The following is a 26,254-nucleotide window of genomic DNA, read 5'->3' as shown; positions in this document are numbered from 1 at the left end:
TTAAAAAGGCATATTGTTGCCAAAATATGCTACATGTTTTGCATCTGTGCAGGGAACAAATAAGAAAAAGTCTACCCATTTTCAGAGTAATATAAACAGACAGCAAGTGAATGAGAAAATGAAACAAACTGAAGCATGGTGTAAAGTGCCTGGTTAGAATATCTGTTTTTCAGGTTTGTTTATTTTGCTATTTCTGCAGAGAGAGAAACCATCATCTATGGCTTTTCTGGTGCTCTAAGAAATCTCAGCAAAAGCTGGTATTGCAGAGAAAGTAGTGTAAAAGAAGACAAATCTGAGAGTGAGACTGCAGTAGTCCATAACTTTTATGTGGAGTAATAGTGCAGCTCCAGAAATTACAGTGAAATTAGACCTGCTGTCCCATCTGTCTGGACAGCTGGGAGAAGACCAGTTGTGTGATGCAGACCCTCCACCAGTTCTGCTACCTGTCCAATCTGCGATGGGCTGAGAACAAGCCCAAGTACACCCTCTGCAAGAGGAGGACACTGTCAGTCTTGCAGTTGTTGCAGCTGGATGATGACTGCTTGGAGCATGTCACCACACTCCCTACGACAGAAGTCATCCACCAGGTGGGAGTGTCTCTGGGACATCCAGCTGCCCAGGACCTCCATCATCCTGGAGCACCACAAAGGTGAGCTCCAAGGAGTGCTCAGGTGTCCTGTGGGTGGCATCCAGCCTACATGCTCGTTTAACTGCTTTCAGACCCATGCAATGCTCTTCGAGACACTGCAACCCTGGATCTGTCAGAAGATGGAGATACTTGGCAACATATTGAATGAGCCATGGTGGAGGACACCATCACAACCATTCCAACCAAATACAGGGTGGATACAGAGCTGCTGGGCTGGATGTTGGGGGTGTCCCTCCAAAACTGCATAGTGACATTCATACAGCAGCATGCTTGTGTTGCGGTGCAATCCAGCAGCAGAAAGGCCACCTCCACTGCTGCTGGTGGGGATCCTAGCAGCCCCCCCTCAACTCCCACTGCCATTCTACAGAGCAAGAAGACAGGTCAGGTAAGGCTGTGCCCAGGGTGGCCACTTCCAGATGGTGCAATAAATCCTTCTCTGAACAGTCACAGCAACTCCCGAAGAGAAGGGAAAGAGACCCCCAAGGCCTCTCCAGCAAACAAGAGCCCAGTACCATACCAGTGATGTTGGAAGGTGCCTTGGAACACGGCCAAAGCAGGACTAGGCCACCAGCTGTGGCATGTACCAGCCCTCAAAAGCTACCAGGCCCAACTCTCAAAATAAAATAAATGCACATATCTACAGGAAAGGTCTCAGTGTTATTAACAGTATAGATTCTATCCTCACCCTTTTTCACTTTTTTGCTAGGTAGGATGGAATGTTAATGCTGATGGGTCCTTCTACTTATGTCAGATATCATTTCATTGTTCCTGTAAAGGCAAGTACTGCCCAGCTCCATGTCTGCATCTTTGCAGCTGGTCCAGAGACAGGTGCTTCCAGCTGGGAGTCTCCAGAGCCAGTCCCTGACCCACAGCTCATCACCTCAGGCCTGGCCTCCTCTTCTCTGTACCTTCTGCATCATGTCCTGTGCTCTGCTCTCCTACCAGCCTGCACTGCCTGGTGCAACCCTGCTATGGTAGCCCCCAAATATCTCCTCTTGCCTGGAGTCGCAATTTGGTGTTGCTCTCTACATGACACCAGATTCATACCCTGCCACAGCAGGAGCCCAAGAAGAGGAAGTACAAAGTCCTGCCCCTGTGAAGGGACAGCCGCACATGGGGCAGATGGTGAGATGTCCAGATGGTGAGCAGCCTGGGAAAGGCTTCTGCCCACAACCCGAGACTTTCTTCTCCCTCTTCCAGATTCAGCCTTGGTGTTGGCTTTTCTTCTCCTCTGTTTGCAAAGGACACATCTGCAGGTGCTCAGCAGATAGATGCTAGCTGGCTGAGGACACTGAGTTTGCTTAGTTTGGAGAGAAGTATGATGAGGGGTGATCTCATTGCTTCCTGAGCAGAGGAAGTGGAGCGAGAGATGTTGAGCATTTCTCCCTGGGATCCAGTAACAAGACACGTGGGAATGGCTCATAGCTGTGCCAGGTGAGGTTCAGAATGAACATCAGGAAACATTTCTTTACCAAGAAGGTAATCAAACACTGAAACAGGCTTCTTCAAGAGGCAGTGGATGTCCCAAGCCTGTCAGGGACATTTGAGCAATATTCTTAATATAATGCTGTAATTTCTGGTCATCCCTGCATTGCTTAGGCAGTTGGACTTTATAATTGTTGTATGTCTTTTCCAACTGAAAATATTCAAATATGTTTTTAATTATAATTGCATTATACAATACTACACTATTCTAACAATAGGAGACTGCCTACTTGGATAGGCTGCATTTTAAGGATCTAAATCCTGATTTTTCTCTCTTAATATTTCCAGCCATATTCCATTGTATAAACTCTATTTATCTGCTTTACATTCAACTGCAGAATTATTCTCATCTGTAAAACAAAGCACTCATATACTACAAGGCTTAATGGTGGGTGAGTAAGTTATTTTACTGTTTCTGACAATGTTGCTTATTTAGTTTCATATTTAATATGAACACAAGGATGACAATATCTGAAACATAACTGTATTAAAGCAAGAAACAAGGAAATGAGTATTAATAAGTGGCAGATGATACCAATACTGAGACAAGAAGCAATTAGGCAAGAAGCACTAGCACATCTCAATTTTGGTGCAGTAAAGCAAATGGTTCTTGCCTTTGGACTTTTAATGGGTCAATAGTTGCCTTTTGTTCAGACAGATTTGCTTAAATCTATACATCTCACAAGCCTGGCAAAATCATCATCTGTAGCATCATGTTACCCTCTTTGCTGAGCTAATTCAGGACCACCAGCAAACATACTGGTGGAAATAAACTCCTCCAACATTGCACTGACAGGAGCTGTAAATATCCACTCTGGCCTCTGTTGTTTGCAGAGGAAGCTTTTCCATAATGAAGGCAAGCAGCATCAGTCAAAGTTGCTGATTGTGCCCACACTCCACTGCCACTCAGAGCTACAAACCAAGAGACATTTAGTTGACTCAGATTCTAGGACTGAAGTTCCTCATCACAGCTCCACTGCTATCAAGGGGCTGCAATGCTCCTCCAGAATTCTCCTTCACAATACTTGGCCTCCATAAAGCAGAAAAAAAGAGTAAAGGTTGCCTTTCAGCAGCACAACTGCACAACAGCATTCAGTTCAGCTTGGAGAGAAAAAAAATCATTCTTTTTCTTTAACACTGGTCAAAGCAATTTAACAAAGTATTAGTAGACAACCAGACTTAAAAGTACCGAGTTCCCTTCTGTATGTTACTAAGATGATTCAGTAGACAAGCTTAGCAGATATTTTATATTAGATTAATTGAGATGGTTTATTCAGTCATTTTCATGTCTGGTTTCCTCATGTACACTTGTTTCCTCATCTTTACATATGGCAGGTTAGGAATAAAATTTATAGAACTAACAAATTATTTGCCTAATTGGGAAAAAAACCCCCATTCTATTTATTTGTTGTTGGAATGTGACTTATTTTGAGACTTTGTAAGAAGACAAAAACATACCACAGACAGGCAATTTAGCCACACAGCATGTAAACCAATCAAATAATCAAAATAATCAAAAAGAAAAGGAGACTTAGTAACATGTGAGAAATCATTACTCCCTTCTACAAAACAGAGAAGAAATTGAGTTAGGAATTAATTTCTAGAGGCTTGAATCACAGGATGTATTTAAGATGAACTATGTATAGTAACAATTACAAGAGAGAGGAAAACATCACTGTGGCAAAACAAAGCTACATATTATAAAGAAGAAGATCAGTACCTTTTTATGAAGTGCATGGAATTCACTATACCTCTTCTCCACAAAATGTTTCCTTCCACTCATCAGCACTTCTATTTTAAAGACCTGAAAATTATAAATAATGAAAAAGAGGGTAATGTTACTTGCACAAAACATTTCAGTGATGTGGCACATTTTACCACAGTCGTTCTTCTAAAAAGTCTCAAAAAACCCAATGTGCCTCATGAGCTGCAGAAGTACAACAATTATCAATGGCAAATATGGCTGAATCTTCTGTTAAAATGTTTGTTCAACAAACGTAAACAAAACAGCCTATGCACGGATTATATGCTTTACATTAAAAAATAAGAATTAAAATATCTCCCTTCAGAAAGATGCAACATACAATTAAATAAATAAAAAAAAGAATGGTAGGAACAGAAAAAAAAAACAGGGAGAAAGGAAACACAGCTTAATTCTTCTCCCCTTCTTACAGTATAGTGTACTAATACATTCATACATGTTCAGTAAGAGCTGGATAATATTTGCACTATGTCATGCATGGAAATAGAGAAATAAATGCAAGCACTATATTTGAGACTAATTTCTTCCTAAACTGCAAATTCATACCTAGTCTCAATTGAACTTGTGCTATGTACACTCTAGGAAAAAAACAAAACAAAATGCACACATAGCAAATGCTTGTTTTCTTTGTATGATATATGTGACAGCTTTTGTTGCTGCCTCTGGAAGGTTGAAAGGCCAGGAGAAGCAACTCACTGGATCCACTAATTAGTAGTCACTAACATGACATTTTCTTGATTCCCAGGTCAGCAGGTCAGTTTTGAGGGTAAGTGACAAGAAATATTTTGAGGTACTCAAGAAAATATGGTCTATTAAATGATGACAAAATCAGCAGAGAAGTAATACAGAAAAGGCGCTTTTTCTATCCAGGAGTTCTTTGTTTTCTGTTTTGCCCAGAAAATCTTGGAAATAATTATTTTCAGGACAATCAGAAACAATGTTAAGCACAGATGATCACATCAAGACCCAAAACTTGACCAAATAAAATGTTCTTTGAAATAAACTTGCAAACAGTGTTTATGCCTGGATGCAGAAAAAAGAGGTTTCTGTCACAACATGCCCAGCTAGCATTGATCAGAGCAAACACTGACATACCATACTGGATAAACACTTTCTATTGTCCACTATAACCTGTCCTTCAAACAGGTCAAAATTTTACGGTTCTCACTGGCTGGCCAAACAACATTAAAACCAGTATTTTATTTAATCCAGACTAAAATGCTTTAACTTTTGTTTGAATGCAGTATGGATAGGACCACAATCACTTCACACCAATATTTATATTACCGAAAATAGTTTGGGTTGCTGTAATTACCTGTGCTACATTCTACATCTTTGAATAGGACTGTCTGTGTCCTAACAGTATGAGCAGATGACCTTTTTTGGGTGCATTGGGATTTTTTCCCCTCTTATCTATTTGGACTACACCGGAAGAAGAGCAAGTGGTTATTAAACAATTTTCCTCTACACATGAAAAAACTCCAACTTATTGAAGAGTTGTAAAGAGAATCGTATGCAAAGGAAAATCAATGCAGACGTTTTTCTTTAGTTAAGACTTAAGATAATCATTTAACGAGAGGAAAGTATTATTTACATTTCATACTCTACACACTATATGAAAGAAAAAGTTCGGCAAGGAACAATTTGTTTTGGATTGCATAGGAACAAAGACGTTTTAAGGATAACCTGTTAGAAAGAATGGATAACAAAATATGAAAGTAGCTAAATGAACAGTGATCATGAGCCTCTAGCTAAGGTGTTGCAACAGTTTTGTATTTAATTGATATTAAATCTTATTTAGGAATTACGAGGAACTCATAACACCCACTTACACCTCAGTCAGCTAAGAGCCACTCACCACTTTAAGTGTAGCACTTCTGTTGGCTACAGGGTTTGCCAAGCAATTTGGAGAAGTCTAAGGGGCTCCTGCCTCAGCAATAAGCACTCCCTTGGCAGGTAACTTTCTTGTGAATCACAGGTTGGCATGTGCAGTTCCATTTTGGTTTTATTCATACATGGGTCTTCAGAGAAATATCTGTCTGCTCTGAAATCTAAAACCCCATCTTTTCATAAAGGAGAATAGTTGGACTGTGTGAAAGGAAATATAAATCCCTATGTAGACCTTCTTTTCAAAGGATGTATCTATTTTGTTCTGTGTTTCACAGTGGGTTAAAAAACTACATAAATGTTTTCAGAACACCAAAAACTATGCTACATTTATTCTTCCTCCTGTTTTAATCACAGTTTCATAATTTTTGCTAATGTCATGACATTGAAAAATATATTTGACAGTTACTTTTGCAGAAGGCGCGAGAGAAGCACAGCTTCACATGCAAAGTAATGTTATTTCAAAATACAGACATTGCCACTCTCATACCCTCAATTACTTGCACCAGTGTAGAGGCTTTAACTTGCCCCTCACAATCTAGAGGCCTCAGATCCAGCTTTAGGAGACACCTAAAATTTACAAAACTAACAACAATGCTGCTAGGCTTGAGGTTAAATATCACTGAAAACAAAACCATGCAAATGATGTTTCTAATCTACTCACTGTGGCACCTATACTTTACAAATATAAAGCAATTTGTGATAAATAAGTGGGAAACCCAGAAATACTTTTTGCTTAATTTAAATCTAAATATTAAACTAATTTACAAAGTAGTTAGTAAAGCATCAATGCAAGAAATAACAGGTTTGTGTTTATAAACTTGTATTATTACAAGACTTTATTTAGACTGCATAAATTCCAGGTTTGCCTCCTCAGTGTTTACCAGATCAGAATTCACAAGTGCAAATTAAAAGCATATAAATTAGTTTCTGTGCCACTGTTTCAAAAAATGACATGGCTTTGTGTGAAAGACAAAAAGACACATTAAGTTGGGAGAGAGAGATAGGAACTCTTCATGGATACAAAATTGCCATAAGCAAATCTTGCACAGATTTAACTGAGTAATTGCAGGCCCTGGCAAAAAAAAACAATGTAAGGAAACTGGTGAACATAGATGAAAGTTCCAAAATAAAGATGGAAGAACTATGCAGGAAAAATAAAGATGGAAGAACTATGCAGGAAAAAATGCAACAGTGCTAGGAAATTACTTTTCTAGTAAAAACGTTCTTTGAACAGATAACTCTGAAACGATATACGACTTTTTGTAAGTGACAGATAGTTAAATGCAAAACACAAAAATTAACCTCTGAATTAGACAAGCAAAATACTTTTCCCACAGTCACTGAAACACCAGAAATTACACTGCACTGAACAATCTGCAATTCACCCTGATTAGGCAGGACACAAGGGACCACAGATTTGAAGACACCAATTAAAAAACTCCAAGAGTACTTTGAAACTAGAAACATCTCACTGTTCTTGGTTTCTGCTACAATAGTTATCAGCAATGCTTGCATATGGCTAGATCATTACCATTAAAAGCATTCTTCCAACAGACTTTAACCCACATCAATAATGCATGGGGCAAAAATGTCTGAATTGGATACCAGTACGAAAAATGCCAATCTTTTAAACTAGCAGAATTGCAGACCTGCCACTGTAATTCATAACCATCAAACATGTGACGAAATTAAAAAAAAAAAAAAAAAGAATTTGTAAGGTCATTGTTAATAAAATAGTAAAAAATTTCAGGTCTGAGCATAGAACAGATTTACACATAAATTTTTTTTCCTTTTCACTTTGTTCCAATTATATGGATTGTGTTCAGATCCTGGAAACCATTTTCTTCTTTTCTTACTGTTAGCAACTACGCCTAATTTTGCCATTTTCCTGAATTTATCTTCTTCTGATCATTACCAAACATCTAAATGAATGATCCTCTTTCAATATTTTCAAGGACACATACATTTCTCTTCTTGTTGCAGAAACTGGACAGTACTACATAGTAACTGAACTGGATTATATATGGGAAAAAATTGGTACTGTATCACTGTGAATTTCAAAGACACAAAGCACAAATGGAAGAAAACAGGAACTAGTAAGATGTCCAAAAACTGCCCATGGTGCCCACAAGTGCATATCATGAATTGTGGGTAACACTGACACTGCCTCCCTTCTGTTCTTACCTGTGTCACATGTGCACATTGGATACAAAAGGACAACAATCTGATGCCAAAATATGCAGCTCCAGTAACTTAGTCTCAAAAAAATCCTACAGTGATCAATTTAACAAAAAATGCAGACAAGAATGACAAACATGACCCTGACTAGGGACAAAAACTAACTGGTACAGTAATATCTCAGCTTGGTTTTTATTGCATAAGAAATACACAGATGACTGTCAAATTCTCTCACGGAAATTATGCTAGCTACATAGTTTACTTCTATGGTAAATTAATCCTAACATATTGAGCATACTTATACATGGAAAAGTGAATTGCAATACTTTTGAAAAGTTACAGTTGAAAAAGAGATTTGAGGCAGTGTCGTTTAGAATAAGGAGATACAAAAAAAAAACAGAAGCAGAAAAAGATAAATTTACAAAAACCAGATACATTTGTCTAACATTCACCAGGAAAGAAAACTCCACAAAATTCTAGTGTCATGTTTTTATCCCTCAAGACCAAGCTTACTGACCCTAATTCTATTTAATATATTACTTAGAGAAATAAATACATCCCTTCAGATGCTTCAGTATACTTGACAGACTTTTGTCTGAGGAACAGCTAATGCATTCAAAGTGTCAAGAAAACTCAACCTTAAACCTTTGTCATGGCCATATGGAAGGAATTCCAGAGCAAATGAAATGACAGCTATGGTCCATGAAATACTTAATAGGATTTCCATGTTTTTAGTGTTTCATTATTGCTCAAGCAATGGCATATTTTCTGTCTTGGTTGTGTTACAGCTACGACTAGAAGAAGACAGCAGGAAATAGTAGAGATCAAAAGATAACTTTAAGCCTATTTCCATACCACGGTTTCAGGAGAAAACAATATTCCACATGATCAGTAATAGCACCTGGGTGGTGGTGGTAACCAGCGCTGTATGTAGCTGCAACAGCAGTTTGGCAACTTAGGAGTGTCAGTGCCTCATGGCAATGCTTCATGCTTCTGAGTGCCTTCCATAGCAGAGGCAGAGATGAGGACAGTATTCAGAGCCAACTCAAACTTCAGAGTAGCCTTGATAATATTGAATCTCACTACCCCTCAAAGGAAAACACATTAACTTATTCTGATATCATCTTTTGGAAAGCAGGGCAGCAAAACTCAGTTCTGTAGTGGGCACAGGGCAGCTCAAGGGCATGGAGGTTGACATGGGTCACAGAGGCATGAGGCAAGGAAAATTTCCCTTTTGCTTTCCAACCATATTCCCCCCAATTCTAGTTCTCCTTTGTCTAGTCCCCAGAGTTTACTTTGGTTGTCGCCACCATTTCAAGTTATTGAGACTTAAGACTTTCTGTTCCTTGGATGGGTTGCTTATAGTCACATCTGTTGACTCCTCTCTTTAGAAATTGCTCTTCTACACAAGTAGCCCTTACATGGGCTCCTGCACTCCGCCTGTAAGAACTGGGGCCCACATTCTGCTGCAGAACTGGGAAACGAGTTGGGGCATAGTAAAGAAGGAAGCAGCATAGCCCCAAAGAGACCAGTTTGCTCCATCTGGTTTTGCTTTGGGCCCCAAAGAAGAGATGAAAGTATCTGTCAGAGGCAGTAAAGGAAGAGAAGTAAATGCCTGAGGAATTGAGAGTGTTGGGACGGTGTACGAACAGGCACAGAGCTAAGAGTCATTCACCCTTCCTGGTATTATCCTCACACCTGCTGAACATTTTCCTGAGGCTACGACAGCAGGCAGAAAGCCAGAGCTGCAGTGGGGCAAGTCAGCTGGCACAGACGTTTGGGCACTGGTCCTTGCAGCTTCCTCAACCTCCCTGCTTGCCTGGAGCAGGCGATCCTTGTGCCTGTGCCTCACTCTCCAGCAGTACAGTTCTGCTCAACACACATTTCACTTACACTGAGGGGCTCCAAAGAGACTCAGATCCACTGCATTATCAGTTACAAGATTTGCTTATCTCACCTAAAGTCAGCTCAAAATTTGGGTTAAACTCACAGAGTACCTTCCCTCACCCCAAGCACCGTCACGTCTGTTATATGAAATCAGACTGTTTCACTTAGTCCCAAGTACAATGTACAATTTTAAGTTACAGCACAAGGAAAAAAGTACAGTTTCATTGACTATGGAAATGAAAGCTTGATATTATGCAATTCTGACACTACTTTGTCCAGAGTTTCTGAGGGAGAAAAACAATGACAGAGAAGTGAAACATTCATTGTAGGAATTCCAGAGAGAAGTCCTAAGAGCTTAGCCTGTGCGAAGCAGTTACCTGACCCATTCTGGCCTGGGAAAACAGCCTTACTGTTTTTAACATACAAAAAATAGATTTTCTACTGTGACATAAGAGAACAAGTCTGTTGTTTCACTGACTCCTCTTAAATATCATGTTACTGCAATCTAACTAGGGCTTTCATTGCTAAAAAGAATAACTAAATCAAAAGATGTGTATGTAAAAACAACCACTTGTTCTTATAAATGTGACTCCTACTTCAAACGCCTTCTTACTAATTTATACAATCTTCAGTCACTTGTTTACTTAAAAAGTTTTGTCTTCTCTAACAGTTACCAGTTTTACTAGTACCAGTATCTACCTAAATCAGATTACAATCTCTTCAAGAATTTTCCAGTGTGCAGTTAGTATTTTCCACCAACAATACAAAATAGTTAAGGATTTTTTCCTAACACTTCCCCTATACTCTTGCAGTATTTATACAGCTCCTCCCAATTTAAAATGGCAGTGTTAGTACCAATAATGTACCAAAGATGTGCACAGGATTTAAGGATATTCTTTCTCAAGATGGCCTTTGAGAGGCGTCTGTCATATTTCTTAGGGTTCAGAGAAAGAGATAAGTAAAACAATTTATACTGCAACCCAGTCAGGCAGTTTTGTAATTCTTGTAACACGGGAAGCTCGAGGGAGGCTTCTACGGAGCTGTCACTGTTGAATGAAAGAGTAGCTGACATGTAAGAGTAAGTAGTTTTCCGATTTTTTCAACTCTCTTTAAACCAATCTTTTTCAAACACATGGTTCATAAAATCCCACAGAAACCTCTCTGTCATTTCCTGAAAAATAACTTACTTGGCTTTCTATACCAGAAAACTTCTCCCTTGCCAATGATACACTGGCTATGGAAATTTAATTTGTAACCAAACCAAGATGCTACAAGATCTGACTTGTTTTTGGTATTTTTCTTGATTTGCCCTGTGGAGGACAACTGTTACAGAGATGACAGACACCCCTTCAAAATCTCATTGTCACTGTGGTTACCTATTTGGCCAACTTCCTTACAGTCAAACTTAAGGGAAAATGTATTAATTGTTTACTGAAAAAGGAAAGTTTACAACCCATGCTAAAGGCTATAGTTATATAGGCAAAAAATAAAATTAGCCTAATCTGCTCTATTTGCTGATCTGGATCATCTCAAAGCCTCTTATCACAAACGTTCTACTAACAGAAAAACTATGAGCCTTTTTATGGAAAATATTAGCTTTCCAATAAAAACAGTAAATTGGGATAAAATATTTGAATACTGCAAAAAATAATTGATGCCAGAAATGTATTTACAAGAAACAGATTAAGTCAAAGTTGGATAAAATATAAGGAATCTTCTATTTTGTCACAAAATCCTTCGCTGTTTTCTCTGGAGAGTCTGTATTGAATCCTCTCACTTCCCAAGGCAGGATGCAACTCCCAACCACAATGAAAGTGCACTCGTATTACAGCCAACTAGCAGCAAGAAGCTTCTTTTTGTGAGATGTTAGACACAACACTAAGTTTCCTTCTAGAAACATTGAGTCTGTGTTATTTTGTTTGCACTTGAATTTGCTGCCTGGAGAACACCTAGGTAACCTAATGCCTCCAAAGCACAGATATTTTGTTTACAAACAGAAATGTAAATGGTGCCAAAGAACACATAAAAAGATTTACGAGCAGTAGGGTAATAAGCATTTCAAAGGAACTGACTTTCTACTGTCTCATTTTCCATGGTATGTCTACCATAGTACATCAATGTAGTCTTTTCCTCTGCTGGTGACTAACAAAACACATATTAACACAAAACACAACAGAATTTACTCAAGATACCACATATAAAAGCTATTAAAGTCAGCTCCACATTCATCATGGTGATTAAATACCAGGGGAAAAAATAATGTATATCCATTTTGCATCATTTCTTATCAGGGTCTCTGCAGTAATCCATCTGAGAAGTCTCTGCTCCTCTCTACCACATGAGTAGTTCACCCAAATAAATTTTTAAGAGCAGTAGTCAAAGGAGGTTGTTTTTCTAAACGTCTGTGCAACTTAGCAAATATCTTTCATATATTACCCTTAAATACTGTGATTACCCTATCTTCAGCCCCCAAATGAGGATTCAAATGTTATTCTGTTAATAAGAAGATGAGCAGTCAGGATCTATGTAATACCTTCAGGCACTTCCTTTCACTGAGTTAAATCATCAAAACTTCCTCTAAATTGGCATTGGCCTGTCTTCCAAAATGTAAACTTCATTAGCCCTGTGATTGCCAGCCACCTGTGTTACTCTTACACACAACAAACAACACTGCTTCAAACATTAGCACTCGCTCCTGGAAAGACAAGGCACTGCATCAATTTATCAAAGGATGGCATCCTGCTCACCAAAGATTTCCCTTGCCAGGTCAATCTCTTTGGAATGGCAATTCAAAGTGGAACAAAGAAATTAGCTCAAATAGATAGAACACAGTTGTGTTACTGGACTAAGCCTGATGCGACTGAGACAAGACCTCATAAAGGTTACCAGGATGTGGTTATCAATGTATCCAGCTGCAGAAAATCAAATGCTTCTTCATGTGCAAGGAAGGTAGAGAGAATGGAAGTGACAAACTGCACAACTACTGAAGAAAATGTAACAGCAGCTACCACAAACAGTGCTCAAAAATAATAAAATATTGCATCCAAATTGAGATTTAAATTTTTGGAGTTTCCGAATCTACATGATGAGACTAACAGATTATTACAGTTGGCTTGTTGGACACAATGAATGCAAATATTCCTGAGCCAGATTTAAACAGGCTCAGGAACTTATAACAGCATTAACAGTAACAGCAGCAGCATGGGTAGCACACACTGCAGAACTCGTCATAAAGTCTGGACAAAGACCAGTGACGAGAGGGCTGGCCTGGGTCTGTCCCAGGTATGTCTGCAGTCAGCAAGGTGCAGGGACAGCATAAAAGGAAGCAAGTAAACATGAAGCACAGAGCAGGGTTTGGATTTTACTTGAACGTTAAGAAATAACACAGGGAAGAGGAACAAGTATTTCCTAACTTGCTTTACTTACGATAGAAAACACAGCAAGTATGTAAATCAAGGACACTTCAAGCAGAGAACTATACTGACATTAGCTGAAGACCTAAGGCAGCACAGATTTTGACTCAAACAGCCATGTCTGAGAAAATGCAACATTTAAACCATTTATGGGAACTACTTCCAGTACAATCAAGTCAACAGATTATATAGCTTCAAAGGCAGTAGAAATACTAATACGAACCAATATCCAGCATAATATTTTTTTTAAAGTATCCTTTTAGTAATTGTGCAATACAAGATTGAATAACCTATCCAAGAACACTTAGTCATGTATTTATCATTTCAAGGACATGAAAATTGATTCAGTGAATATTATGTTATTTTGCAACTGGTCTCTCAGTCACTTGGAAGATGGTGAGGTAAATATCAACTAATTACATGCCTGCACAAGTATTCAGCCAAATAAGGTTTTATGAATCCAGCATATTTCTGAGAGATTTTAAATAAGTTATAAATTGAGTCTGATGCAGGAAATGTGTAAATAAATGCACGCATACTGCAAACAAAGCAATAGGATGTGGATGACTGAAAACTGTGCTGTTTTTACCTTCCGTCCGTTGCTTGAACTAATCATATAACATGGCAGCATCCTCAAACATAATATGGCAGCCTCCTCCTTGAACTAATACTATAATTATGGCAGTTAACTCAAAGCATCAAACAGTACTATTCACGGGTCTAAAAATCTACAGCTGCCTTTTCCTCAGTGAAGACAAAAATAGAAGACACAGCCAAGCACAGACTAGTGAAGAACTAACTTGATTTGAACACTTTAGTAACAAAAGCTAGTATCTTCCTAAAAACAGCATTATGAGGAAACAGAATCCATACACTCATTTAAGCTGAAATATGAGTTACATTTCATGTCCCGAGTTCTTGCGTGTGAAAGAAATCTTCATTTATTTTGCTAGAAAACTTGATGCTCATCACCAGTAGATACCAACCAAGTTCCCTATTTAAATACATGCAAACTTAAATGCCTAAATTCAGTTGGTCAAAAATACTATCAAGAAAATATTACAGATACCACTAAGAAGTCTTACAGGTACAACATGATACTGTCACAGATATCACTCCTTCCTTCATTCTGAAGCTTCAAATTTTCTTCTTGCTTTATTAGGTACTTAGCGAAAACTTTACTCACCTATCCAAATCTCTTTGAATCTTGCCATTTTCCTGGTTTTTACCTTTTGTACCAAATAGAAAAACTTCTGCCATTTTTATTCACACAAAACACTGCTATAAATAACTTGTTCTAATACTTTTTCTGTTACAAAGACTCTATTATTATGAAACTGCAGTACACACCTGCAGAAGGCCATGCAAACGCCTTGTTTACTCTAAGTTCTCATTTGCAGCAAAAGTTGATTCTTCCACATATTCAAAGAAAGTGTCACTTTTCTATTGACAAGGCAAAAAAAAAAATGCAACCTACCCTGTCCTACATGTGACTGAGAAGTTATCTTCAACTGTCTCAGCAAGAAACTACTCATCTTTCTGTACAGCCTCTGTCCCTACTTACCTTTTCTTTCACCCACATTTTACACGGGTAAGAATTCTAAAGGGGTAATGAAGAGGGACATTCATCAACTAATTCCTCACCCTCCTGTTTCATGTTGCAGCACAGACACACTGCTGTTATTTTTCTTTCTACAATCTCAATAACATTTGAAGAGGACATGAGATGGAAGTACTTTAATAAAACGCATTAATAGAATTCAATGGCAGAGTCAGGAGCAATTAGAATAATCTAATACTTTCCATTACAAGACTGTTCTTGGTTACTTATAGTTTTGCCAACCTTTAATTTCTGGGCTTAGATTTTTTGTATCAGGAATGTGATTCACACAGAAAATATTTTTAAAAAGTTACAGCTGAGACAGTCCAAACACATACTTAAAGAAAAATCTATTTTACATTATCCATGCCAAAAAACCCAATCAAAACCCCAAAACCCAGTCCAAAGCAAAACTCAAACTACTTCACTCAAATTTCTCCAAGATGTGGGCAAGAAGACCAGGAAGACATCTGGGTGGCAAATCTGGCCAATTCATGAATTTCTGTAAAACGGCCTAACTACTAACAAAACTTTGCACTGAGTATGTTCATAATGCAGTTTTTCCAATGGGATAGGCACTGCTGGTGCTCATGTTTTCACAGCATGATTGAAAACTCATGGCTTCTCCATAAAGTTAGGATAAATTTCAGGCCTATAGAACACTTTTCTATTCAGAAGCAGCTCTAATTTTAGGAAGCAGAAAAATGATTGGAGGACATTTTAAGATTTGTATAAGAGATGCTGGACAGGAATCTATTCTATGGCATAGGGAAACAACACCTGAGAAGACCAAATGCATCACTGTCAAAATAAGGTGGCCAAGGAAGAGTAGGGGAAGGGGCCTGTAGTCTGAAATACTCCCACTCCTGTATTCTTAAAGGGAATGCACAATTCCGGTGTGTATGAATCGGAAGTGTATGTCACTGCATCTGCTTGCTCTGAAAACCCACTGGTAACATATGGTATCCCTCTCCCTCCCTCCACAGCTGGTGGGGCAGCTGGATGATGAAAACCCAAGCGTCTCTTTGTCAGGAGGTCTTAATTAGGGTCCTCAAAAGTCCACACTGACCAGTCTATTGTCTGGGGCAGTACCTATACAAATGATATATTCCTTTCCCTTAATTCCCAGTTACCTGCTCAGGCGTAAAAGAAGCAAAAAGGTAAACTCTTAAGAAACATGGGTTGTGAATTTAAATGCTCACAGTGCCATTTAAGTTTTCCACACAATGCAACCCACACTGCTGCACATACCTACTTGCAGCAGTCAGTCACACACCCCTTTTCTGCACAGAGTGTCCACTTAGCTCAGCATGCACAACTGACTGTGGTGGGAACAAATGAGCGAAGGACAACATCCTTATGGACACTTTACATGTAAAAACTAAACAAAAATAAATTAACAAGGCAGGAAGACCACGCAAACTGAAGTATGGCAAATAGTAACAACATGGTTACTTTGGAAACTTTAGATCTAAAATCCTAGTGCTTCTGCAATGCTGAACAACTTATTTCATGTTTTCTCTTAGAAAAACCTATGTAGACCGTCTATGTGGGGCACAATTCAGAGGCCTGAAGTTAAAAGTCCAAGACCTAAACCCATATCCTTTTATTATATTAGGATATTCTGTTATAATTCTATTCCCACATCTTTCTTTCTACTGAAAACATTTTCTATTAAATTTTCTACCCTTTTTTTAAAAGAACCAATGAAAAATTATGGCGTGCAAAGATCACTCAATTTTTCTGGAAAAGTAAGACCAGACCTAGTGCCAAATCTAGCTTATTTAATAGTTTCATTGGAAAGCTATGTTAAATAAACACTGGAGCTGGGGCCCAGGGAAGTAGTGGAGAAAGTCAAAACATGATAGGACATGACCCTGTGGAATCTGATCTATACTGGCCTTATGTAGAGCAGGGGTGGTGGTGGTGGGGGGTGTGCCTGGACCTCCATGGGCCCCTGCCAACCCAAATGACCCTATGATCCTAAGAAAGCTCCTTCCAAGGCAGGAGGAAAAGTAAAAAGATGAAAAAAATAGCTTCTTTTTCTATGTTAATTGTTTGGAAGACACTTAGAAGACACAGTGATACATTCACAACTGTCACAAATTTTACAGTTTTTTTGGCTTTTTGTTAACAAACAGAAAGTTGCTCTTCAGGTTTGCAAAGTTTCTCTGAAGATCCTGTTGCAATATTTTGAAGAAGATGAATGGGATGGAAGATGATAGATAGTCTCAAACCTTCATGCCAGTTCTCTTTTTATAAGAGTCTTTCACCTTTCCCACTAGGTAAAGAAAAAAAAAACACTTAGATCCAAAAGTTACTATCAAAACAGCAATTTATTTGCAGCTGAAAAATTCCTCCCAGATTACAAAGAATGCTGATTTGCTTTTACGGAAATTCCAGAGACCCAGGAAGGAATCCCAAGCATGTCTCACCTTTCTGGTTCTTTCCATTTCCTCTGTGACTTCTGAAGTGCTTTCTTATACATTTATTACTTCCATTCCAAACAAGGAAAATATTAGCTTTTATGGGTTCTACAAAGAGAAGTGAAATGTGTCAGATTGTTGGGGATCTAACAGCAGCTTCATTGCTGTTATCACCGCACAGTACAGTACACTGGCTGTAACACCAGAGATAAATGGAGCTTTCCATATGTCGTAAAAGTTGCTGGATTAGTGAACAAGTCTATCAGATTACCAACAGTTACTATTAATTAATTTAAAATGACACACTGATTAATATACCTGTATCACACAATGAAAGTTACTATTTAGGATTTGAGGTGGAGCTTCTAGCTGGAGAAGCCTTTTCTGTGTTCAGAAACCTTCAAACCATCAACCTATATTCAATGAGACATAGTAAAAATTGGAAGTTCAGCAACATTTTGCAGTAAAATGAATTTAATATCCAACAAAATGTATAAATTTACATCGTCAAAACTCTTTTTCCATGTTTACCAAAATGATCCACAGTGTAATAAAAATCACAAGATCTATGTTCCACTAATCTACACCAATCCAAATCATGCAAAATGTGCCCAATTCTGTGTATGCATTCTAAAATGCAGCAGAAGAAAGCATTACCCTGTCAAAGCAAACTATTATTAAATGTGCAGCATGAAAGAGGAATTGTACTCTTGGTTAAAAAAAGGGTCTCCGAAAATGCTGAAAGGTGTCAACTTTTTTTAGGTCCAACGTCTGTTTAGCAGATAACTGAAGCAAAGACCAATCTCAAAATGTTACAAAAGACCCAAAGATACTCAAATTATCTTTATCAACAAAAACCAGCTCAGTTACTAGATGAAAAAGGAAAGCATGTGAGAGACAAAACAGTAAAAAAACCCAAGAAAAACAATTCTTGTAAGGACAAGCTTTTACATCCAATCAACAATACACTACCATGAAATTATCTGTTTACACAGCCAGATCTATATATATTTCAAAGTTGTTTAGGTTTTGGGATATTTTTTTGATTATAAAAAACAGGTAACACAAAACATCTAGTAATTAATGAACACATTGTGCTTAATACATATGTCAATCAATCAATCCATCCATCCATCAGGCAATCCCCTGCCTGCTTGTAATAGGCATTTAAAACACTAACATATCAGGGAGAGAAGCCTGAAAACAGTTTTCATGTTTTCCCTTGTTCTTAAAATGGGAATTCAAATGCCTTAAACTTTTAGTGAAAAGTCCCACTACTGACTAAAGAATGACACAGTACCTCCTCTCCTCTACCTCCTTCATATAAGTGGACTCACAGTGCTGTGATTACCATCCTCAACAAATACTCTTCCACAGATCTGAAACAAGAAATTCTAAAACAAGAAATTTTCCCACCTTGCCTTTAAGGCATTTTAATCAGTGAAAAGTTAACACTTTCTAGACTTCTGTTAATGTGAAGAAAAAGGTTCTCCAACTAAAAAAAACCTCAGGTGACTTGCTTCCAAATCAGATTTCTACTGACCCCTCTAAAGACACCTATTTACATGAAATCTCTTATAGTTTCTCTGCCTGTATAAAATGCAGATGCCACTGCACATCAGGCCTGTGTTTGCCTTTTTGCACAGACAGTCCAAAACAGTTTTCCTGATCTGTTTCAACTTGAAATGTTGTCAATATATGGATTGTCTTGCTTTCTAATTCAGTGAAAAATCTAGTTTTCCATTAGTCTCTGCCTTTCTAATTTTCGATACAGCTTTACTAAATATAATTATTAAAGGCAGATTCAAGAAAGCAATTACTGAGCTACTGGTTTGTATCTCTGAAGTCTTAATAAGGAACAAGAAGTTGAAGTGGCAGAAACACTGCAGAATCTGTAAATTAAAAAAAAAAAAAAAAGCCAAACCAAAACAAACCAGGTTATGTGCTTACTTTATTATGTACAATACTGCAGAGAGAAAAAGAACAGTACGGGAAATTGCTACATGCCTGGGGCAATCACACAACCATCTGTTACCATAAAAGAGTTTTAATCCTTTTACCACTGGGCCATGTATTATAATCACAAGTGTATTTCAAAACTACAACAGAAATAGCCCTGAGAAGAATCTTACAAATATCAGATCCAGAATGGATCTGCAAACAATGGAAAGTGACATTTTATACTCTCTTTTGGGGGGGATTTTCAACATGCTCTGGAGATTACAGTATTTGGAGGTGTTGTACTGGGCTACGAGATATCTAATCTCACTTGCCAGTATAAGGAACAAAGTAAAAAAAAAAAAAAAAAAAAGAGACAATTACAATGTCTCAATTAGATCAGTCTAAACCTATAAAGTATCTATCCAAAAGCACTGGCAGGTGCTTAGTTGAAGCAGAGCCCTAGAACCCTCTTGCTATTTTCTAGAGAATTTGAATAATTACCAAGTTTTGAGTCCAGACATAAAAGACTGCATATAAAATATCTTCCTGCTGTGCAATGACCTTGTCCACCCCAAAAGTCAATCATCTCTCTTTCTACTCCTCAAAAAAGTGGATAATATTCTGGGCACAATGAATTTAGTTATCAAAGTCCTGCCCAACAGCTACACCGTGATATCACTCTTTTTGTTACCATTATTGTATGCACACTAATATTGTTCAGTTGTTTTTGTACCAGAAAAAGTGACATTTTTTATTTGCAAGACCACAATACTGGTTCTGAGTGACTTCATGAGGTAAATTAGAAATAAACTCAAAATAATTTTCTTATTTAAAATAAACATCAGCCTACACACAGCTGTCCAGCAGCCTCTCTTACACAACAATAGTTCATAATACACAGTAAATTTACTGGCATGAAATATGCTAGCAGAGTAACAATTGAAGATATGCATCACATACTTTGCATTTCATTGTGCTCCTGACAAATTTATAACGGCAGGTGAGCACCTGGTCATTCCCTGTATACAACACAAAGCACTAAATAACTGACAATGTAAAGAAAAGGTAGACATATGATCTGATGTCAGAGAACACAGGGAATGAAGGTAATTTAGAGTGGTTATGCTTGGCTATTAACCAAGTTTCATGCCAGTCTCAAGAAACCTCTTTTAAGCATTCCAGATGAGGACATCTACTGTCTGAAAGCCCTGCAGAAAATCCCTTAGAGACAGAGGTGATGGAAAAACAGTGCCCAAACTAAGAACTCCTGAAGTCAAGGGGAATCATGACATCTTGCTCTGAATTCAGGCTTCTTAGCTGAGACATCCTGGTATACACGAACTGTATGGCCAGTGACTGTTGAAGAGCCAGTCTCCAGTACATAAGCACTGACCTCATGGCACATGCCCAAAACCTGACACAGCAGAAGCACAGGCTTTTCTTCACACAAATTCATTATAGTTCAGTGTAGTGGATAAGAACACTAAAGCAGGACAACATTATTAAGGCAGCAAAGGTATTGAAGAATCACAAAAAGGATTGGCTTGGAAGGCAGCATAAAGATCATGTTCTAACTCCTCTGCCATAGGCAGGGATACCTTCCACTAGCCCAGACAGCTCAGGGCTCCATTCAACCTGGCCTTGAACACTTCCAGGGACAGGGCATTCAAAGCTTCTCTGGACAACGTGTTCCAGTACCTTACTACATTCACAATAAAAACTTGTTTTCTTATGTCTAATTTAAATCTGCTCTTTTTCAGTTTAATTCCATTGTCCCTTGTTTTATCACTACACACCCTTATTAGAAGTCCCTCTTCAGCTTTCTTGTAGACTCCCCTTAGGTACTGAAATGACATTACAAGGTCACTCCAAAATCTTTTCTTCTCTAGGCTGAACAATCTCTGATTCTTTCAGCCTTTCCTCATAGAAGTGGTGCTCCATCCCTCTGATCATGTTTGTGTCATTCCCCTGGACTTCCTCCAATACGCTGGTGTCCTCCCTGTGCTGGGGACCCCAGAGCTGAATGCAGCACTGCAGGTGGGGTCTCACTGGAGTGGAGTGGAGGTGTAGACTGTGAACTCCATTACATTCCTATATGCACATGCACACATCATCACACAGAGATAATACTCCCACTTTCTCAGCAGTTTTGCCAGTGGCCAGGAGAGTAAGGTAGAGTGCAAGCTGCTATCAGTGACATTGCAGTTACCAGTAGGCCAGAGTTCAGATCGCTCTGTTACCACATCAGCAGGTATTACTTTAAGTTACAAAACTCAAAGATTTTTTTAGAAAGATTTTATTTTACTAACATATTTAGTTTCTTTAAAATCATGACTTCCATATTTTGCTTCTTACATAGCAGCAAGTATAGTAAAGACATATATATATGGCAGGATATACATATACTGCATAGGAAGGATTAAACCAACCCTCAAGATGAAAGGCCAAATACCATGCACCTGTTCAAAAAGCTTGAATGTTTATCTACCTCCAAATACCTATTACAGAAATTTCCTCTCTGCACAGAAAACTGTGTTTTGGAACTCGTATTGTAAATTTCTTATGGAAAAATAGAAGCAAGTATGTTCCACAGTACAAGACTCATAATACAGCAACTATAAATGAAACACTGAATAGTGCTAAATTCTTTCCTCTTCATCTTAACTCCTGGAAACTGATCTTCATTGGAACCATGAAGTGCATCACAAAGACTTCAAACTAGAAAAAACCCTGCATATTTCAGCTACAATTCCCCACTACGGAATATAACTGTTTTCATAGTTAGTCCTCTACCACCATTTTTGAAAGTATTTTTAAGCTTCTTCACAACTGAAAAACAACACAAGCAACCAAAATACCTCCAGTTTTTTGATTCTTCAATGAAATATTGAAGTGAGTTCTCTAACGCATTGAAAGAGTATGCTAGCATGAACAGATATTTTACTCATTGTATGCTGCCTAGGAGAACATTTCTAATATCTACGTATTCTTCCTTCATTTTAGCATCAAGTAGGACCCAAGATTTAGTACCAAAAGGCAAGAATAAAAATAAAGGCAATTTGTAAGTGGGCCATGCTGTTCAGTGCTGTCCCGCAATATAAAAATCTTTTTTATTCTCTTTGGTCTTTTTGAATGATTTGACTTGTACAAGTCAGAATCATTTTGTTGCATGCTCATGGAAAATGAAAAATCTTGTCTGTAGCAATATCAAATCATTTATACACAGCAGACATCAGCTGTCATTTCTGTCTATCCCAGCAGTACATCCCCTCCCACACTTCTCTCTTTAGTCTAGGTGAGCTGTCAAGTTTCTAGTTTCTGATGTGTATTTACATCATTCAATGACATCTGACAGTAGTGAAAGGCCACAGAAAACTGCTTATTGATCAGCCAAACTGGTTGACGGAACAGATGAGGTTGTATCACAGAAATGCAGCCACACTCAGGTGATGACATTTTGCTCCCTTGTACACAAGTGCTTAATGGAATACAACTTCATTAGATCATGCCACTAGTGTTTAAAGAATTGCACAGTTCTCATGAGTGTTTTGTCTATGTGGTGATGAGGACAATCTACTTGTACTGGTCCCAACGTATTACTAACCTGTTTTGCTCATGAGCACTTTCAAACTACCAGCCAATGTGTCCTGATGAATATAATAAGAGACACTGAAGACTCAATCTTGCCAAAATCTAATTGAGCTGACCTTTTAAAAAAAGATGGAATTACCATTTAGGAAGCCAGATCTACTTGAGATTTAGTTCTGCAGAATACTGTGCTGCTTAGTAAAGACATTTTAAATGACCACATTTATGCTTGGGACTGGTACAGTTTCCCAGTGGAAGTGATAACTCATCATTAGTATTTCAGAGGTTATTATATCAACTTGTATGAGAGTCTTTCAAACTGTATTGATTTAAATGCTGAGGCATTCATAAGCAGAGGCTCTCCATACTGTCCTGCAGCTAAAATATTAATTTTCATTACTTTCTTCTTTTGTTATCTTGAACAGAAAACTAATTTTTCACAGAGTAACCCGTCGGTGTATTATTACACTATACAACCATTTCTTACAGAATCTGTGTTTGAATTAGCAGTCTAACTGGAAAATTCAGGACAATGTTAGCACTAAGTAAACTGTAGTTTTTCAAAAAAAGCCAGTAGGTTACAAGTAGTACCTGAAGGGCTTGGAGTCATGAAACTTCTAGGGGTACAGCACAGACATCAGAAGAACTTGCTTTCCATTTCATATCTTACAGAAGGCACCAGCAGTAGGTTTTTGTTTCCAAGAAAAAATACAGAAGGAGAAAAGAAGCTGATGGACAAAAGTTGCTCTTTACAGTAGGTAAGTGATGCTCAACCTTTCTAAGTTAAGCCAAGCATTCAGGCTAAGTGCTTATAAATTAATACAGTCTTCTGATTCACCACCTCAGACACAGAAGTTTCTTTCCATTTCAAGGGGAAAGACATAAAAGACTCAGTTATCAGAGAAGGCATTTCCTAGACCTTGATTTAAGCAAGCAGCATGAAACCAGAGGTTGACTAATCCAAATCTCACACAACTAGAGAAATATAAGCTTCAAAAATAACAGAGAAACACATGTGAATAATGTCTTAAACAAGCAGAATACATCTTCTACTATTTCACAGTAGAAACAACACGTACTAATCATTAACAACAAAGGAAAAACGTGACAGCAGTCTTACCAATTTTCAGTCCAGTTGTTATCACCGAAACCTCTTTCAGACAAAAACAACAACAAATAGAAGTGTCTTGTTCTTTTCTTGGTGTTCTTGTAATGCACTTTTTTCAAAAAATCTAGAACAATTTTGCTTTCAGACTCAAAAAAACCTGCGGTAAACTGAGATTTTCAGAGGTCATCTGGCCAAGACTGAATCAAGTTACAGGTACAGAGCAATTACTCTTTCCACTCTAACAAAACTTTCTAATTCCCTCTCCAAAGAGGGGAAAAATAAGACAATACAACTGTTATATGATAAAATTTATTTTATTAATTCTGGCAAAACAATTTCTTCATTTTGTTGGGAGTTTTTTGTTTGTTTTTATTCTCAGAAGTAGATGAATTATCTCACTGAAAGAATGTCACTTTAGAGTTTCAATGTGTACTAATTATTTTTGATGGAAAATTTCAGCCCAGGAGCCAATATTTACAATGATTACCAAAAACGAAACCAAGAACTCACTCGTAGCAAACAGCTTTCAAATACATCTTAAACATTTTTCACAGCTAGCTGAGTCTGCATCTAAAAGAAACTGTGTCATCTCAGATGCTATGGTTAGCTGTCAGCATTTGTTTGCACATACAAAAATCCATGCATATTTAATATGAACAGATCTAAGGGGAAAATGGAAGATAAAGAAACAGTCATACATTCAATGAATATGATGCCAAATGTCTAAAAAGCAAACTGTCTGTAATCTTCTTGAAGTGAGTCTGAAGGAAAGAGGTAGTACCACAGACAATGGAAAAGGACAGATAGGATGCTATTTTAGGTATATTTATGAAACTCACTTTAACAGCCTGAGGGTTTTTTTGAACAAAGAAAACAAAGAAGTGTTCTATATTTTTCTGTAAAATCTTCTACTGCATAAGCTTTTATTCATTCTTGCTAATTCAAAATTATCAAGAAGAATACAACAGTATCTTTAGACGAGAAGTTGAAGACAAATTACATTTTGTGCCTTCCAAGTCTAGTCTTTGTACTATGTGCTTATACAGAAAACAGGACATTCTCTTCATCTCAGTTGTCTGATATGCATAAATATCTGGGCTGAAAGCCTTGACACTGATGGCAGCAGCAATTCCTAACCAATTATAAAAACCAAAAAATCTGTAAGTGAACCTACTTTTAACTTAATCCAGAATCTAAAACTATTTGTTTTATTTGAACTGTGAAGTATCTGTCCAAAGCACAAGAAACATCTGCCTTGATTCAATGAAGTCACCCTGAAAATTAAGGAAACACTGTTCAGTATTAATAATTCCCAAACTGTGCTAATATCTTGGAGTCAGTTCTCTCAGGAAAAATATGAAACCATACATTTCCACCCTATTAGAACAATAGCTACAAGAAATGGAAACAGAGACTGTACAACAGGCTGCTGACACAGGGATGTAAAAAGTATGTGCAGAATTTGAAAGTGAATTACAATGAACACACTTCACTCTTTCAGTCTTTAGATAACATAAAACAACTTTACATTTGACAATGTTATTACTTAATTTCTTTTAGATTCAGTTTTTATTTTTCTATGGCAGCTCCTAACTGTAGCACGCAATAATACAAATGGCTTGCTCATATTTAGGGCACCATTTTAATATTCCTTGATTTTGTTACACAAAACATGTATCACAGACATTTATTTCTGTTTTAGATAGCACAGAAGACCTTTTCTTCCCTGTGAATAATTCACAGAAAGCCACATCACTTCAAAAGAACAGAAACTGACTCTTTATGACAGGGATATATGAACTGGGTAAATGCCCAAGCCATTGCTCAAAGCATGCCTGTAGCAGTATCATCACTTCTTCCTGGACAGGCACACTTAGCTGAAGCAATGACTTTTCTGTTTTCTTAGTTAAACTCAGTGGAGTTAAAGTCAAAGTCAAAAGAAAAAAAATACTCTAATGCGTAATGGATTCATTTGGTTGGTTTTTTTCTGTTATCTCAATCACCAGGTTGCTGTGTGAAAATACAGTTCTATGTGTTGATATTTGTCATATTCCTAATTCATATCAAACACTTGAACTCTCCAAGACTTATTTCATTCTGATTCCAAATAGATAGCTTTTTTCAAGAAAAAGGTGCAAAAATTAATACAAGTAATCACTGATACAACCATTTACTGTAATCAAATGCTTCCTTAAAAAAAAAAAAAAAAAAACACAAAAACAAAAAAACCACCACCACAAAACCAAAAACAAAAAAAACCCCAAACCCTATAATCTCCCAATTATCACTACTTGTTTATCTTTAAGCATTAGAAAAAATCTGTGGGT

The 26,254-nt window shown here is 37.6% G+C and overlaps 1 protein-coding gene across 1 annotated transcript in view; it reads right to left on the bottom strand.

Moving 5' to 3' along the window:
* The window catches only part of SNX24 (sorting nexin 24), an 89,515-nt gene that overhangs the window by 40,906 nt on the left and 22,355 nt on the right, over positions 1 to 26,254 (bottom strand). The window contains exon 2 of the mRNA XM_066181383.1: positions 3,855 to 3,938. Coding sequence (XP_066037480.1) covers positions 3,855 to 3,938 — 84 coding nt within the window. The remainder of the gene's footprint in view (positions 1 to 3,854; positions 3,939 to 26,254) is intronic.

Source organism: Chamaea fasciata, unplaced genomic scaffold (genome assembly GCF_029207755.1).
Source record: "Chamaea fasciata isolate MVZ Bird 193981 ecotype frontalis unplaced genomic scaffold, bChaFas1.0.hap1 SCAF_4, whole genome shotgun sequence".
Lineage (NCBI taxonomy): Eukaryota > Metazoa > Chordata > Aves > Passeriformes > Sylviidae > Chamaea > Chamaea fasciata.
The sequence above is the reverse complement of the archived record's forward strand: the minus strand, read 5'-3'. Positions and strand labels throughout refer to the sequence as shown.